This window comes from Scardinius erythrophthalmus (assembly GCF_964197995.2).
Source record: "Scardinius erythrophthalmus genome assembly, contig: HAP1_SCAFFOLD_571, whole genome shotgun sequence".
In the NCBI taxonomy this organism is placed as follows: Eukaryota; Metazoa; Chordata; class Actinopteri; order Cypriniformes; family Leuciscidae; genus Scardinius; species Scardinius erythrophthalmus.
The window spans coordinates 3,136-17,209 of NW_028296048.1; the positions used below are offsets into that span (position 1 = coordinate 3,136).

The 14,074-nt window shown below is 40.0% G+C and overlaps 1 protein-coding gene across 1 annotated transcript; it reads right to left on the bottom strand.

Annotated features, from left to right (window-relative positions):
- Positions 1–355: 355 nt before the first annotated feature.
- LOC308686646 (uncharacterized protein) lies at positions 356–8,358 on the bottom strand. Its single transcript, XM_081395085.1, has 10 exons — positions 8,045–8,358; positions 6,208–6,272; positions 5,260–5,375; positions 4,387–5,054; positions 4,020–4,084; positions 2,682–2,863; positions 2,449–2,561; positions 2,299–2,363; positions 2,024–2,202; positions 356–1,576 (listed from the first exon to the last, which is right to left on the bottom strand). Exons 2-10 carry the CDS (start codon positions 6,225–6,227, stop codon positions 1,485–1,487), a joined length of 1,500 nt encoding a protein of 499 aa, XP_081251211.1. The 5' UTR covers positions 6,228–6,272; positions 8,045–8,358; the 3' UTR covers positions 356–1,484.
- Positions 8,359–14,074: the final 5,716 nt, after the last annotated feature.

Sequence of the window (14,074 nt, forward strand, 5' to 3'; positions counted from 1 at the left end):
ATACAATAAAGCTGGTCAGTGAAAACACCGGGAATCTTTTCTCTGTACTTTTGACAGGTAAATAAAGGTTCAAGAGACAAACATTTCATTACGTTATCACATTTCTTTCTTTCTTTCTTTCTTTCTTTCTTTCTTTCTTTCTTTCTTTCTTTCTTTCTTTCTTTCTTTCTTTCTTTCTTTCTTTCGTTTTGTGGAACAATAAATGGTGTGTTTTGACATTCACCCCCATGACTTTCATTGTATGGAAAGTGAATTTGATTGTTGAGAGAAAGGAAGAAGAGAGAAGAAATAATAATACAATGTCTAAAACTGAGAATAATCTTTTTTATTATTATTATCATTGTTTATCGCCATTATAATACATGTCACCAGAGTTATAAATATAATAATAAATAAATATAACTACATAGCCTACATAATAACTGTTATTACCACATCCAGTGTGAACAATACAGCAATACAATTCACAGAAAAGACCTTTGAGTTTAGCATTAAATTAACATCAGAAATATAGATTTTTTTCTAGACTAAATAGTTAAGAAAATACTGGTATTATACAGATCATTTTGCATGAAACGTGTCAGATGAGGAGTTTAGTTTTGTACAGGTTTATGTTTATGTGTTATGTAATATTATCAGACTTCTTATGCGTGCGTTTTCCCACCAGACATTTCTGAGGTCATATCCTGCAAATATTTATCATTCTTCCAAGCGGTTTTACAGGTTTTCATAATCTTTGAAATACTTCATCCTTTTGCTTACCAAAACCTGTTTCAGACACTTCAAAGTCAGCCAGCATAAAGAAACCCAGTTTTTCCATGACACAAGCTTGTGTTCGGTTTCAGTGGAGCGGTAATGTAGCTTTTAAAAGATGCCAGTATGTGTGTACATGAGATAAAGGTTTGGCTGTGAAACCTTATGAAGATATAAATCATTTTTAAGTGAACCTTTTCCATCTGTCAGGACATGAAAAATACATGGTAGTTATGTTTCTGTTCTCCTTCAATTTTAATATGTAGAGTATTTGAATCTATGTGGAGTAGTTCTGCTCATTTTGATAAAACTGGGAATTAAATGAAACAGTCCATGGAACATTTTGACTGATCACTTAATGTAAAAACATGCCATTTTAAAAACTAATCACAGGTATTTGTGGAACTTGTGTTAGCATACACACTTTACAACTTTTTATATTTTACAAACCAGTGTCGTGGATTGAAGTATTTATCAAATAAAAACTACTGTACCTAAGTGCACAATGCTGGGTTCTGACTTAAATCTATAAAAACACAGGAATATACAGATCCAGATCTGATATCTGAAGTCTAGTGTGAAGTTTTCAGAATAGGATTATGTAAAATAGTACGTTCATTACTACTCATTAAGTAGCATCAGTAGCTCTATGTAAGAGTCCATCACTTGAGCAGATGTTGAAGGCAACGTTCAGACCCGTCTGAATCAGTTACAGTGGTTAATAGTTATGTTCAATCAAACCACGAAACCAGAAGCGACACAGCGACCAGAAGTAACGCAGTCAACACACTGATCTTGCTGCTGACTTCTGCTGATGAAAATGCTGCGTTGAAAAGAGAACAGACAGAAGTTATCATTCAGTGAACATTAGGAATTTTGCCTGAAGCTCATCTCGTACAGTAGACAGAGTACAGTTGCAACATTTCAAGTTTGAAGCGTTAATATCCATGCGCACATTCTCTCTCTGCGTGAAAACATTCAAGCGTACAGTCCGCATTCCTTCACAGATATAGGGCCCTATGTTGCACCCAGCGCAATTGACTTTGTACAGCGACGCATGTGTCATTCCTATTTTGCACCTGCGCACAGCGGATTTTCCCTCCACAGACGCACGTCGGTAAATTAGGGAATGAACTTGTCAAAAATAATAATATAAAATTTAAAAAAATGAACAGATTGTTACAACTGTACACTTTCCTACATTGATATGAGTGCAGTTATCAAAGTATTAATACTCATCTGAGCAAAAAGATTAAAGTGCAACACTTACCTGTGCCATTTATCACAATTTCATTTGTGAAGATCTGGAAGGGTAACGAGTTGTTTCTGGCTGCTCGAACAATAGTGTTCACTATCTGGGTGCTGTTGGGGAGAGCGGCGTTCGCTGCAAATGTAAGATCCATGGAGTTTCGGATCGAGGGTACACTCCTTGTTTTTACACTGGCATCACTACAGAGAGTTTCAAATCAAAGTTCATTGATTAAAACTATGCAGTATTATGTTAAATCAAAAGCTATGTTCAAGAACACGCCAGCACATGCATACCTGAAGTTGTTTACGCTTATTATGCTGAATGATGCAGGGTAATCAGCAAAGAAAAACGGTTCAAGCTGCAAAACAAGAGTGTTGTTTAGACTAAATTGGCACAAGCATGTTTGCCGAAATAACCAAAAAAAGTAGACGTGTCACACCTACCCCTGTTTTTATCATTGTTGCCCTGTTCTTAAATTCAGGTGAAGTTGTAATTGAAAGAGCAGCCACAAAGGTCCCATTAGTCAGGATTGTCAGTGGAATTATCTGCAGTGATTCTACAAAAATGATTTGAAAAGGTATCACATATTGCACAGAATTTTCTAGGCAAGTCAACATGGTACATTTCATAGCAATTGGGCATATCAGATAACTGTACATCGACTGTGATGACTTACTGATGACACTAATAGTGTTGGCATCAACGGTGATGTTGAGGCCGGAGTTTGGATTTGTGCCTGCTTCTTTCAGAGTCTCCACAATGGAAGTGCTGCTGGGAATGGGTTCGGTTGACTTTTCACTAAACACTAACTCAACCTCTGCCTGGACATTTTGCTCTGCTCTGGTTTTGGCAACAGCTCTGAAATGAAAAACAAGAGATTATAACTGCTTCCAGATATACTGTGCAACTAACCATAAATGCAACTAACCACACAACAATAAATGCTTAGGAAAGCAAATATTCAAAAAGGAGATGAAATCTTCTCATGTTTTGAGCTGTGTTGACAGTAATGAGTATGGTAATCATGATAAATTACAATGAAAGTACAAAATTAGTTTTTCTTGTCAGGGGGATTTAAGTACAGGCATTCCCATTGCTCAAACAGCAGAGCATCATGCTCGCAGCGGCAAAGTCATGGGTTCCAATGCGAGTACTGATGGAATATATTACATTAAATGTAAGTTCTAATGCATCTAATCTAATGCATAAATTATCTAATGAGTTAATACGACATTCTTCAGTACTTTAAGAACGTCACAAAATCTGTCAGACTGAAAGCATGATGGAGTGGAAATTTTAGGGATGCACCGATATGAAAATCTTGGCTGATACCAATAACCGATAATTCTTTATATTTGAAAGCCGATAACCGATATATTGTCCTACAATTTAAATCCAAAATTTTATAGAATGTTTGAGAGCCTGATTACAAAAAACAAAAGTCTCACCATCAAAAGCCATGTCCCAAACACACAATTATTATGTTCTTATGAAAATTGTATGTAGCCGATATGACAGATTTGTGCTGCACATGTTGCAGTGAACTGTATTTTCCTTTTGAAGTGATTCAAATCATATTTCATGCCATTCAAAACCATCATGTTGAACAGTGCGCATCTGAAGTGTCTCAGCTGAAGGAAATCATACATTATTTAAAGGGGGGGTACCATGGTGTTTCATGTATTCAGAGTTGTTTACAGTGTTAAAGAGATGGATTCTCATGTTAAACATGGGCAAAGTTTTAAAAAAATATTTTGGACGAATAACGGAGAATTGCTGTGCTGAAAATCTTACTTCCGGGTTGGTACAAGTTTCGGCTGTTTTTTTTCCGACCGTGGATCTAATGACGTAGATAAGAGTGGAACTCCTTATATGAGCATTTCTCTCGGAAAATAAAATAAAAATGTAAAAAAAAAGAATTTAGCCGATACCAATATGGTGGCCGATATATCGTGCATCCCAAGCAAATTTAATAAAGAAATCATTTAAGTAATGAAGCAAACTTTTAACTTACATGAAACGAATCACGATGGTCCTGATGAAAAGGTCCCCATACTTATTTTTATAGACGATATCAAACTGTAAAAACAGTGAGTCAGTTTTAGGAATGTTTCAAAATATTCTATGAAAATAAAACAATTACAGTTTCTTTTAAGTTTGCCACATAATTGAACAATACTGCTAATAAACATTTATATTTGAAACCAAGTTTAGATTTTCCTTTTAGAATTGTACTATTATAAAAAAAAGAAAAAGAAAAATGTAAGCATTTAAAATCATGAAACATTTTAAAATATATATATTGTTCTGCAGTTCCCTCGACCCTACAGAAGATAAGCAGTTTTGAAGAATGGATGAATGTTCTGCAGTTTGAAACTTACCTGACTCTCTACTTGTGTGGCTAGTTCCTGAAATTCTGGACTTTGTGGGTTTTCAAGTTGTGGAACAAATATCACAATAATGACAATCTGTATGGCTACTGATGGCGGAGGACGTGGTGGTAGTGTGGTTGTTGTGGTGGTGGTGGTGGTGGGCGTTGTTGTTGTTGTTGTTGTTGTTGTTGTTTGTGTGGTGGTTGGTTTTGTTGTAGTTGTAGTAGGACGGGTTGTGGTTGTAGTTGTAGTAGGTCTGGTTGTAGTTGTAGTTGTAGTAGGACTGGTTGTGGTTGTATTTGTAGTAGGACTGGTTGTGGTTGTAGTTGTAGTAGGACTGGTTGTAGTTGCAGTAGGACTGGTTGTAGTTCTATTTGTAGTAGGACTGGTTGTGGTTGTAGTTGTAGTAGGACTGGTTGTAGTTGTATTTGTAGTAGGACTGGTTGTGGTTGTAGTTGTAGTAGGACTGGTTGTAGTTGTATTTGTAGTAGGAGGGGTTGTGGTTGTAGTTGTAGTAGGACTGGTTGTAGTTGTAGTAGGACTGGTTGTAATTGTGGTAGGACTGGTTGTGGTTGTAGTTGTAGGAGGACTGGTTGTAGTTGTAGTTGTAGTTGTAGTTGTAGTTGTAGTTGTAGTAGGACTGGTTGTGGTTGTAGTTGTAGGGTTGGGTGGATTTACTGTTGTGTGTTTGGATAATTTGTAGAATAAAGTTAAATAAAATAACAATTGAGAAAACTATTAATCTTCAGCAAAATCCATAAAAATATTGTATAAACAAAAACTACAAACAACTATAGTTTAATAACAATAAAGAGTAACACAGAAAGCATTCCAAACCGTTTAGAATGACATTGCACTGATTATATTGCTTGATTGACTTACCATCAACACTGGTGATGTTAAGAGTGGTGTTGCCATTTAAAATGGCATTGGATATAGTCATGTCACTGGGTACGGTTCTAAATGTTACATCCATATCAGTGATGATTGATCCAGCACTACAGAAGGGACGGGGGAGAGAAAGAGTCAGTGCCATTGTTTTTTTTTTTAAATGTAAGACTCAGTGTACAAACTCTCATAAGCATTTGGTGAAGTGTTCATGCAGCTATTATTGTTATCTTGTGGTTTTATACAAGTCTGTCAGATGCTGTTGTTAACAAAATATAGATGATTCAAAAAACATTTGACAGTTGCCGATATCTTTTGCCCTAGTGTACAGTAGAATTCTAGATTTACAAATTCCTTTTGCAAGTTTTGGAATAATCTTGACATGTTTTGTTTTATAAATAAGGAGCCCAACAACCGATGGTACAGCCCACACTGAGATCTCATCTCACCATCATTGACTCCGTCTGGGATTAGATGAAATAACACAAGCAATTGAGACTAAAGCCATCCTTAGAACTGTGAAAGCCTCTCCAAGATGCTGGAACAACCTGCCAGCAAACTACTGCACTGTTTAAGAGTTAATGTCTATTAAGCAAATTAAGTCAGTGTTTGGTGTGACCACACTTTGCCTTCAAAACATCTCTCTCCTAGGAGTTTTTTAAGGTTGGTTGTTCCAAGCATCTTGGAGAAGTTGCCATAATTCTTCTATGAATTTTTGGTGTTTAGCCTCAGTTGTTTCTGTGTCTTCCATGTAATTCCAGGTTGAATTATTACAGCATTCGTAATAGGAATGTTTGGAAATCTAAAATTGTTATTTGTAACTTGTCCACTAAAGCAAAGAGCATTATATATATATATATATATACATAGCTGTCTAGACTGTATACATTTTTGTTTTCCAAAGATGAAATGTATTCTTATTATAAGGAAAGAAATACCCACCGGAACGAAATAACTTTCATTTCAACGAAGGAGCTACCGAATTCCCTTTCAAAGATTGGCTTAATCTGTGGAAAACAGATTCACTATGTCAGGTTCAACATTTAGTTACACATTTTAACTACAGTCAAAAACCTTCAACATGAAAGACATTTGGTGGTCATTAATTCTTTTTTACATGATCTGCTGTTATCATTTACAAATTTAAGTGCATATTAACATTTACTGTAATAGTCTACACTTTAGTTCTTGTTCAATACTGTACCTTAAAGTGCACCTGTTATTCTATTTTAAGGTCTATTTTAGGTTAAAAAAACACATTATTTTCACATAATATACATTGCACATCACCTCATTTCTCAAAGAGTCTGAAAACAGTTTGTTTGAAAATTCAGTCTCTCTAAACCCCTCCTTTCTGCAAGCCTATCCTGCACTGATTGGTCAGATGGCCCAGTCTGCTGTGATTGGTCTACCGCTTACAGTGGGTGTTGGAAACAAAACGCCTATTAGCATATCTGAATTCCAGCTCTTCCTCAGCTCTTGATCACGGTGATATGAACAGTAACGATGGCGTGGATTTTACCATATTAATCTCATCAAAGTGGATTTGCTTTGTCAGCAGAAAACAGCGTCTTCTCGACACGAACAACACAAACCGAACTCTTCGTCTCAGATAAACTACAGTGTTTGAGGGCGGGGCTAAGAGACGCTGTTCAGCCAATCAAGTCCACAGGCTGGCATTATGCAAATTAGTTACAAACCTACGCGGGTGCTCACACAGCGCGATGATTCCGGCAAATTGCCAGAACGCCTTCTGTGTGAACGCAAACACGACCCGTGTTCAGTCCCGGAATGTGAACAAAAGCCGTAATAATGCCGTGTCGTAGTGATGATGCTGAAGCCAGGATCGTTCACCAGCTGTGAATCCTGAATCCTGGGTCAATTTATCCATGTATTTTCCGGAATCTCTTTGTGAAAGGGGCTTATGTAAGGCAATACTCGGTTACACTTTATTTTAAGGGGTCATTGTTACAGTGTAATTATATATTTAGGTACTGAGAAATATTAAGCAACTACATGTACTTACTATTGGGTTAGGGTAGGATTAGGATTTGGTTGAGGGTTAGTTGCATGTAATCATGCTGTTATTACTATGGTAAGTACATGTAACATATGTGACAAGGACACTGTAAAATAAAGTGTTCCCCAATACTCTAAAAAGCATAATAGGGGAACTTTAAATTTGTTTGTACATCATCTGGAACAAGTATTTAAAGGGGTGGATGATTTCACTTTTCTAGCTTTAGTTAGTGTGTAATGTTGCTGTTTGAGCATAAACAACATCTGCAAAGTTACAACGCTCAAAGTTCAGAGCAAAGGGAGATATTTGCTTTTAAATAAATTGTTTTTTAAGGACTACAACAAACGGCTGGTAGAGACTACACCACATTCCTCCAGGGTTAGTGACATCATCAACCCTAAAATATACATAAACCCCGCCCTTTTTTTTTTTTGCTGATCCATAAAATGATTCCATCTGTGACTCAAAAACCACCATATGATTCGAACTTTGAGTAATTAAGTGGTTGAAAGTAAAATCTGGACTAGAAGTTATTTAAAAAACAGCTAATTGATATCTACACCTGGATGCGAATAAAATACAGCACTATCTGCACTTAAATAACGTACATTACATATGATGGGTGCAAATAGTTTACACTAATATTCATATTAGGATTCAAAATAAAATGCTTAATACATTAAAATGCAAGAACATTACTGTTTATTTTGCAATAAATTGCAAATTGCATGTGCCTTAAATATTTATAACACTACTTACCTCTGTTATGGTTTTGTTTTCTCTGTTTTTAAATGCTTCTGATGATGGATTTGACAGGTCAGATTCAAAAGCTTCATTGCTGGAAAACCTAACAAGAACTGTAGAGGTTAAAGGAGTTGTGACCGTTTTTTCAGATGTAGAAGTAAGTTGTGTTGTTGTTGCGGTTAGAGGGGAAGAAGTCGTTGTTGTAGTGCCCACTGATGTTTGAGTTGGCGGAGCTGTTGTAGTTTCAGTAGTTGTAGTGCCCGCTGATGTTTGAGTTGTCGGAGCTGTTGTAGTTTCAGTAGTTGTAGTGCCCGCTGATGTTTGAGTTGTCGGAGCTGTTGTAGTTTCAGTAGTTGTAGTGCCCGCTGATGTTTGAGTTGTCGGAGCTGTTGTAGTTTCAGTAGTTGTAGTGCCCGCTGATGTTTGAGTTGTCGGAGCTGTTGTAGTTACAGTAGTTGTAGTGCCCGCTGATGTTTGAGTTGTCGGAGCTGTTGTAGTTACAGTAGTTGTAGTGCCCGCTGATGTTTGAGTTGTCGGAGCTGTTGTAGTTTCAGTAGTTGTAGTGCCCGCTGATGTTTGAGTTGTCGGAGCTGTTGTAGTTACAGTAGTTGTAGTGCCCGCTGATGTTTGAGTTGTCGGAGCTGTTGTAGTTTCAGTAGTTGTAGTGCCCGCTGATGTTTGAGTTGTCGGAGCTGTTGTAGTTTCAGTAGTTGTAGTGCCCGCTGATGTTTGAGTTGTCGGAGCTGTTGTAGATTCAGTAGTTGTAGTGCCCACTGATGTTTGAGTTGTCGGAGCTGTTGTAGTTTCTGTTGTTGTAGTGCCCGCTGATGTTTGAGTTGTTGGAGCTGTTGTAGTTTCTGTTGTTGTAGTGCTCGCTGATGTTTGAGTTGTCGGAGCTGTTGTAGTTTCAGTAGTTGTAGTGCCCACTGATGTTTGAGTTGTCGGAGCTGTTGTAGTTTCTGTTGTTGTAGTGCTCGCTGATGTTTGAGTTGTCGGAGCTGTTGTAGTTTCAGTAGTTGTAGTGCCCGCTGATGTTTGAGTTGGCGGAGCTGTTGTAGTTTCAGTAGTTGTAGTGCCCACTGATGTTTGAGTTGTCGGAGCTGTTGTAGTTTCTGTTGTTGTAGTGCCCGCTGATGTTTGAGTTGTCGGAGCTGTTGTAGTTTCAGTAGTTGTAGTGCCCACTGATGTTTGAGTTGGCGGAGCTGTTGTAGTTTCAGTAGTTGTAGTGCCCGCTGATGTTTGAGTTGGAGGAGCTGTTGTAGTTTCTGTTGTTGTAGTGCCCGCTGATGTTTGAGTTGTCGGAGCTGTTGTAGTTTCAGTAGTTGTAGTGCCCGCTGATGTTTGAGTTGGCGGAGCTGTTGTAGTTTCAGTAGTTGTAGTGCCCACTGATGTTTGAGTTGTCGGAGCTGTTGTAGTTTCAGTAGTTGTAGTGCCCGCTGATGTTTGAGTTGTCGGAGCTGTTGTAGTTTCTGTTGTTGTAGTGCTCGCTGATGTTTGAGTTGTCGGAGCTGTTGTAGTTTCAGTAGTTGTAGTGCCCGCTGATGTTTGAGTTGACGGAGCTGTTGTAGTGTCAGTAGTTGTAGTGCCCACTGATGTTTGAGTTGTCGGAGCTGTTGTAGTTTCTGTTGTTGTAGTGCCCGCTGATGTTTGAGTTGTCGGAGCTGTTGTAGTTTCTGTTGTTGTAGTGCTCGCTGATGTTTGAGTTGTCGGAGCTGTTGTAGTTTCAGTAGTTGTAGTGCCCACTGATGTTTGAGTTGTCGGAGCTGTTGTAGTTTCTGTTGTTGTAGTGCTCGCTAATGTTTGAGTTGTCGGAGCTGTTGTAGTTTCAGTAGTTGTAGTGCCCGCTGATGTTTGAGTTGGCGGAGCTGTTGTAGTTTCAGTAGTTGTAGTGCCCACTGATGTTTGAGTTGTCGGAGCTGTTGTAGTTTCTGTTGTTGTAGTGCTCGCTGATGTTTGAGTTGTCGGAGCTGTTGTAGTTTCAGTAGTTGTAGTGCCCGCTGATGTTTGAGTTGTCGGAGCTGTTGTAGTGTCAGTAGTTGTAGTGCCCACTGATGTTTGAGTTGTCGGAGCTGTTGTAGTTTCTGTTGTTGTAGTGCCCGCTGATGTTTGAGTTGTCGGAGCTGTTGTAGTTTCTGTTGTTGTAGTGCTCGCTGATGTTTGAGTTGTCGGAGCTGTTGTAGTTTCAGTAGTTGTAGTGCCCACTGATGTTTGAGTTGTCGGAGCTGTTGTAGTTTCTGTTGTTGTAGTGCTCGCTGATGTTTGAGTTGTCGGAGCTGTTGTAGTTTCAGTAGTTGTAGTGCCCGCTGATGTTTGAGTTGGCGGAGCTGTTGTAGTTTCAGTAGTTGTAGTGCCCACTGATGTTTGAGTTGTCGGAGCTGTTGTAGTTTCTGTTGTTGTAGTGCCCGCTGATGTTTGAGTTGTCGGAGCTGTTGTAGTTTCAGTAGTTGTAGTGCCCACTGATGTTTGAGTTGGCGGAGCTGTTGTAGTTTCAGTAGTTGTAGTGCCCGCTGATGTTTGAGTTGGAGGAGCTGTTGTAGTTTCTGTTGTTGTAGTGCCCGCTGATGTTTGAGTTGTCGGAGCTGTTGTAGTTTCAGTAGTTGTAGTGCCCGCTGATGTTTGAGTTGGCGGAGCTGTTGTAGTTTCAGTAGTTGTAGTGCCCACTGATGTTTGAGTTGTCGGAGCTGTTGTAGTTTCAGTAGTTGTAGTGCCCGCTGATGTTTGAGTTGTCGGAGCTGTTGTAGTTTCTGTTGTTGTAGTGCTCGCTGATGTTTGAGTTGTCGGAGCTGTTGTAGTTTCAGTAGTTGTAGTGCCCACTGATGTTTGAGTTGGCGGAGCTGTTGTAGTTTCAGTAGTTGTAGTGCCCGCTGATGTTTGAGTTGGAGGAGCTGTTGTAGTTTCTGTTGTTGTAGTGCCCGCTGATGTTTGAGTTGTCGGAGCTGTTGTAGTTTCAGTAGTTGTAGTGCCCGCTGATGTTTGAGTTGGCGGAGCTGTTGTAGTTTCAGTAGTTGTAGTGCCCACTGATGTTTGAGTTGTCGGAGCTGTTGTAGTTTCTGTTGTTGTAGTGCCCGCTGATGTTTGAGTTGTCGGAGCTGTTGTAGTTACAGTAGTTGTAGTGCCCGCTGATGTTTGAGTTGGAGGAGCTGTTGTAGTTTCTGTTGTTGTAGTGCCCGCTGATGTTTGAGTTGTCGGAGCTGTTGTAGTTACAGTAGTTGTAGTGCCCACTGATGTTTGAGTTGTCGGAGCTGTTGTAGTTTCAGTAGTTGTAGTGCCCGCTGATGTTTGAGTTGGCGGAGCTGTTGTAGTTTCAGTAGTTGTAGTGCCCGCTGATGTTTGAGTTGTCGGAGCTGTTGTAGTTTCAGTAGTTGTAGTGCCCACTGATGTTTGAGTTGGTGGAGCTGTTGTAGTTTCAGTAGTTGTAGTGCCCGCTGATGTTTGAGTTGGCGGAGCTGTTGTAGTTTCAGTAGTTGTAGTGCCCGCTGATGTTTGAGTTGTCGGAGCTGTTGTAGTTTCAGTAGTTGTAGTGCCCACTGATGTTTGAGTTGTCGGAGCTGTTGTAGTTTCAGTAGTTGTAGTGCCCGCTGATGTTTGAGTTGTCGGAGCTGTTGTAGTTTCAGTAGTTGTAGTGCCCACTGATGTTTGAGTTGTCGGAGCTGTTGTAGTTTCAGTAGTTGTAGTGCCCACTGATGTTTGAGTTGTCGGAGCTGTTGTAGTTTCTGTTGTTGTAGTGCCCGCTGATGTTTGAGTTGGAGGAGCTGTTGTAGTTTCAGTAGTTGTAGTGCCCGCTGATGTTTGAGTTGGCGGAGCTGTTGTAGTTTCAGTAGTTGTAGTGTCCGCTGATGTTGTAGTTGGCGGAGCTGTTGTAGTTTTTGTTGTTGTAGTGCCCGCTGATGTTTGAGTTGGCGGAGCTGTTGTAGTTTCAGTAGTTGTAGTGCCCGCTGATGTTTGAGTTGGCGGAGCTGTTGTAGTTTCAGTAGTTGTAGTGCCCGCTGATGTTTGAGTTGTCGGAGCTGTTGTAGTTTCAGCAGTTGTAGTGCCCGCTGATGTTTGAGTTGGCGGAGCTGTTGTAGTTACAGTAGTTGTAGTGCCCGCTGATGTTTGAGTTGGCGGAGCTGTTGTAGTTTCAGTAGTTGTAGTGCCCGCTGATGTTTGAGTTGGCGGAGCTGTTGTAGTTTCAGCAGTTGTAGTGCCCGCTGATGTTTGAGTTGGCGGAGCTGTTGTAGTTACAGTAGTTGTAGTGCCCGCTGATGTTTGAGTTGGCGGAGCTGTTGTAGTTTCAGCAGTTGTAGTGCCCGCTGATGTTTGAGTTGGCGGAGCTGTTGTGGTCTCAGTAGTTGTAGTGCCCGCTGATGTTTGAGTTGGCGGAGCTGTTGTAGTTTCAGTAGTTGTAGTGCCCGCTGATGTTTGAGTTGTCGGAGCTGTTGTGGTTTCAGTAGTTGTAGTGCCCGCTGATGTTTGAGTTGGCGGAGCTGTTGTAGTTACAGTAGTTGTAGTGCCCGCTGATGTTTGAGTTGGCGGAGCTGTTGTAGTTACAGTAGTTGTAGTGCCCGCTGATGTTTGAGTTGGCGGAGCTGTTGTAGTTTCAGCAGTTGTAGTGCCCGCTGATGTTTGAGTTGGCGGAGCTGTTGTGGTCTCAGTAGTTGTAGTGCCCGCTGATGTTTGAGTTGGCGGAGCTGTTGTAGTTTCAGTAGTTGTAGTGCCCGCTGATGTTTGAGTTGTCGGAGCTGTTGTGGTTTCAGTAGTTGTAGTGCCCGCTGATGTTTGAGTTGGCGGAGCTGTTGTGGTCTCAGTAGTTGTAGTGCCCGCTGATGTTTGAGTTGGCGGAGCTGTTGTAGTTTCAGTAGTTGTAGTGCCCGCTGATGTTTGAGTTGGCGGAGCTGTTGTAGTTTCAGTAGTTGTAGTGCCCGCTGATGTTTGAGTTGGTGGAGCTGTTGTAGTTTCAGTAGTTGTAGTGCCCGCTGATGTTTGAGTTGGCGGAGCTGTTGTAGTTTCAGTAGTTGTAGTGCCCGCTGATGTTTGAGTTGGTGGAGCTGTTGTAGTTTCAGTAGTTGTAGTGCCCGCTGATGTTTGAGTTGGTGGAGCTGTTGTAGTTTCAGTAGTTGTAGTGCCCGCTGATGTTTGAGTTGGCGGAGCTGTTGTAGTTACAGTAGTTGTAGTGCCCTCTGATGTTTGAGTTGGCGGAGCTGTTGTAGTTTCAGTAGTTGTAGTGCTCGCTGATGTTGTAGTTGACGGAGCTGTTGTAGTTTCAGTAGTTGTAGTGTCTGCTGATGTTTGAGTTGACTGAACTGTTGTAGTTTCCGCTGAAGTTTGAGTTGGCTGACCTGTAGGACCCGTTGTGGTTGTGGTTGTAGTTGTAGTAGGACTGGTTGTAGTTGTACTTGTAGTGCTGAGTGTCTTTACTGTTGTGTGTTTGGATAATTTGTAGAATAAAGTTTAATAAAATAACAGTTGAGAAAACTATTAATCTTCAGCAAAATCCATAGAAAATATTGTATAAACAACAACTACAATTTACTATATTTTAATAACAATAAAGAGTAACACAGAAAGCATTCCAAACCGTTCTGAATGACATTGCACTGATGATATTGCTTGATTGACTTACCATCAACACTGGTGATGTTAAGAGTGGTGTTGCCATTTAAAATGGCATTGGATATATTTGTTTCATTGGTAACGGTTCTAAATGTTACTTCCATATCAGTGATGATTGATCCAGCACTACAGAAGGGACGGGGGAGAGAAAGAGTCAGTGCCATTTAAAAAAAAATGTTTTTAAAAGTGGTTTTATACAAATCTGTCAAATGCTGTTAATAACAAAATATAACATTTGACAAACATTTGATAAAAATATAAAAAATAAAAAAATGTGACAGTTGCCGATATCTTTTTCCCTAGTGTACCAGTAGAATTCTAGATTTACAAATTCCTTTTGCGAGTTTTGGAATAATCTTGACATGTTTTGTTTTATAAATAAGGAGCCCAACAACCGATGGTACAGCCCACACTGAGATCTCATCTCACCATCATTGAATCCGTCTGGGATTA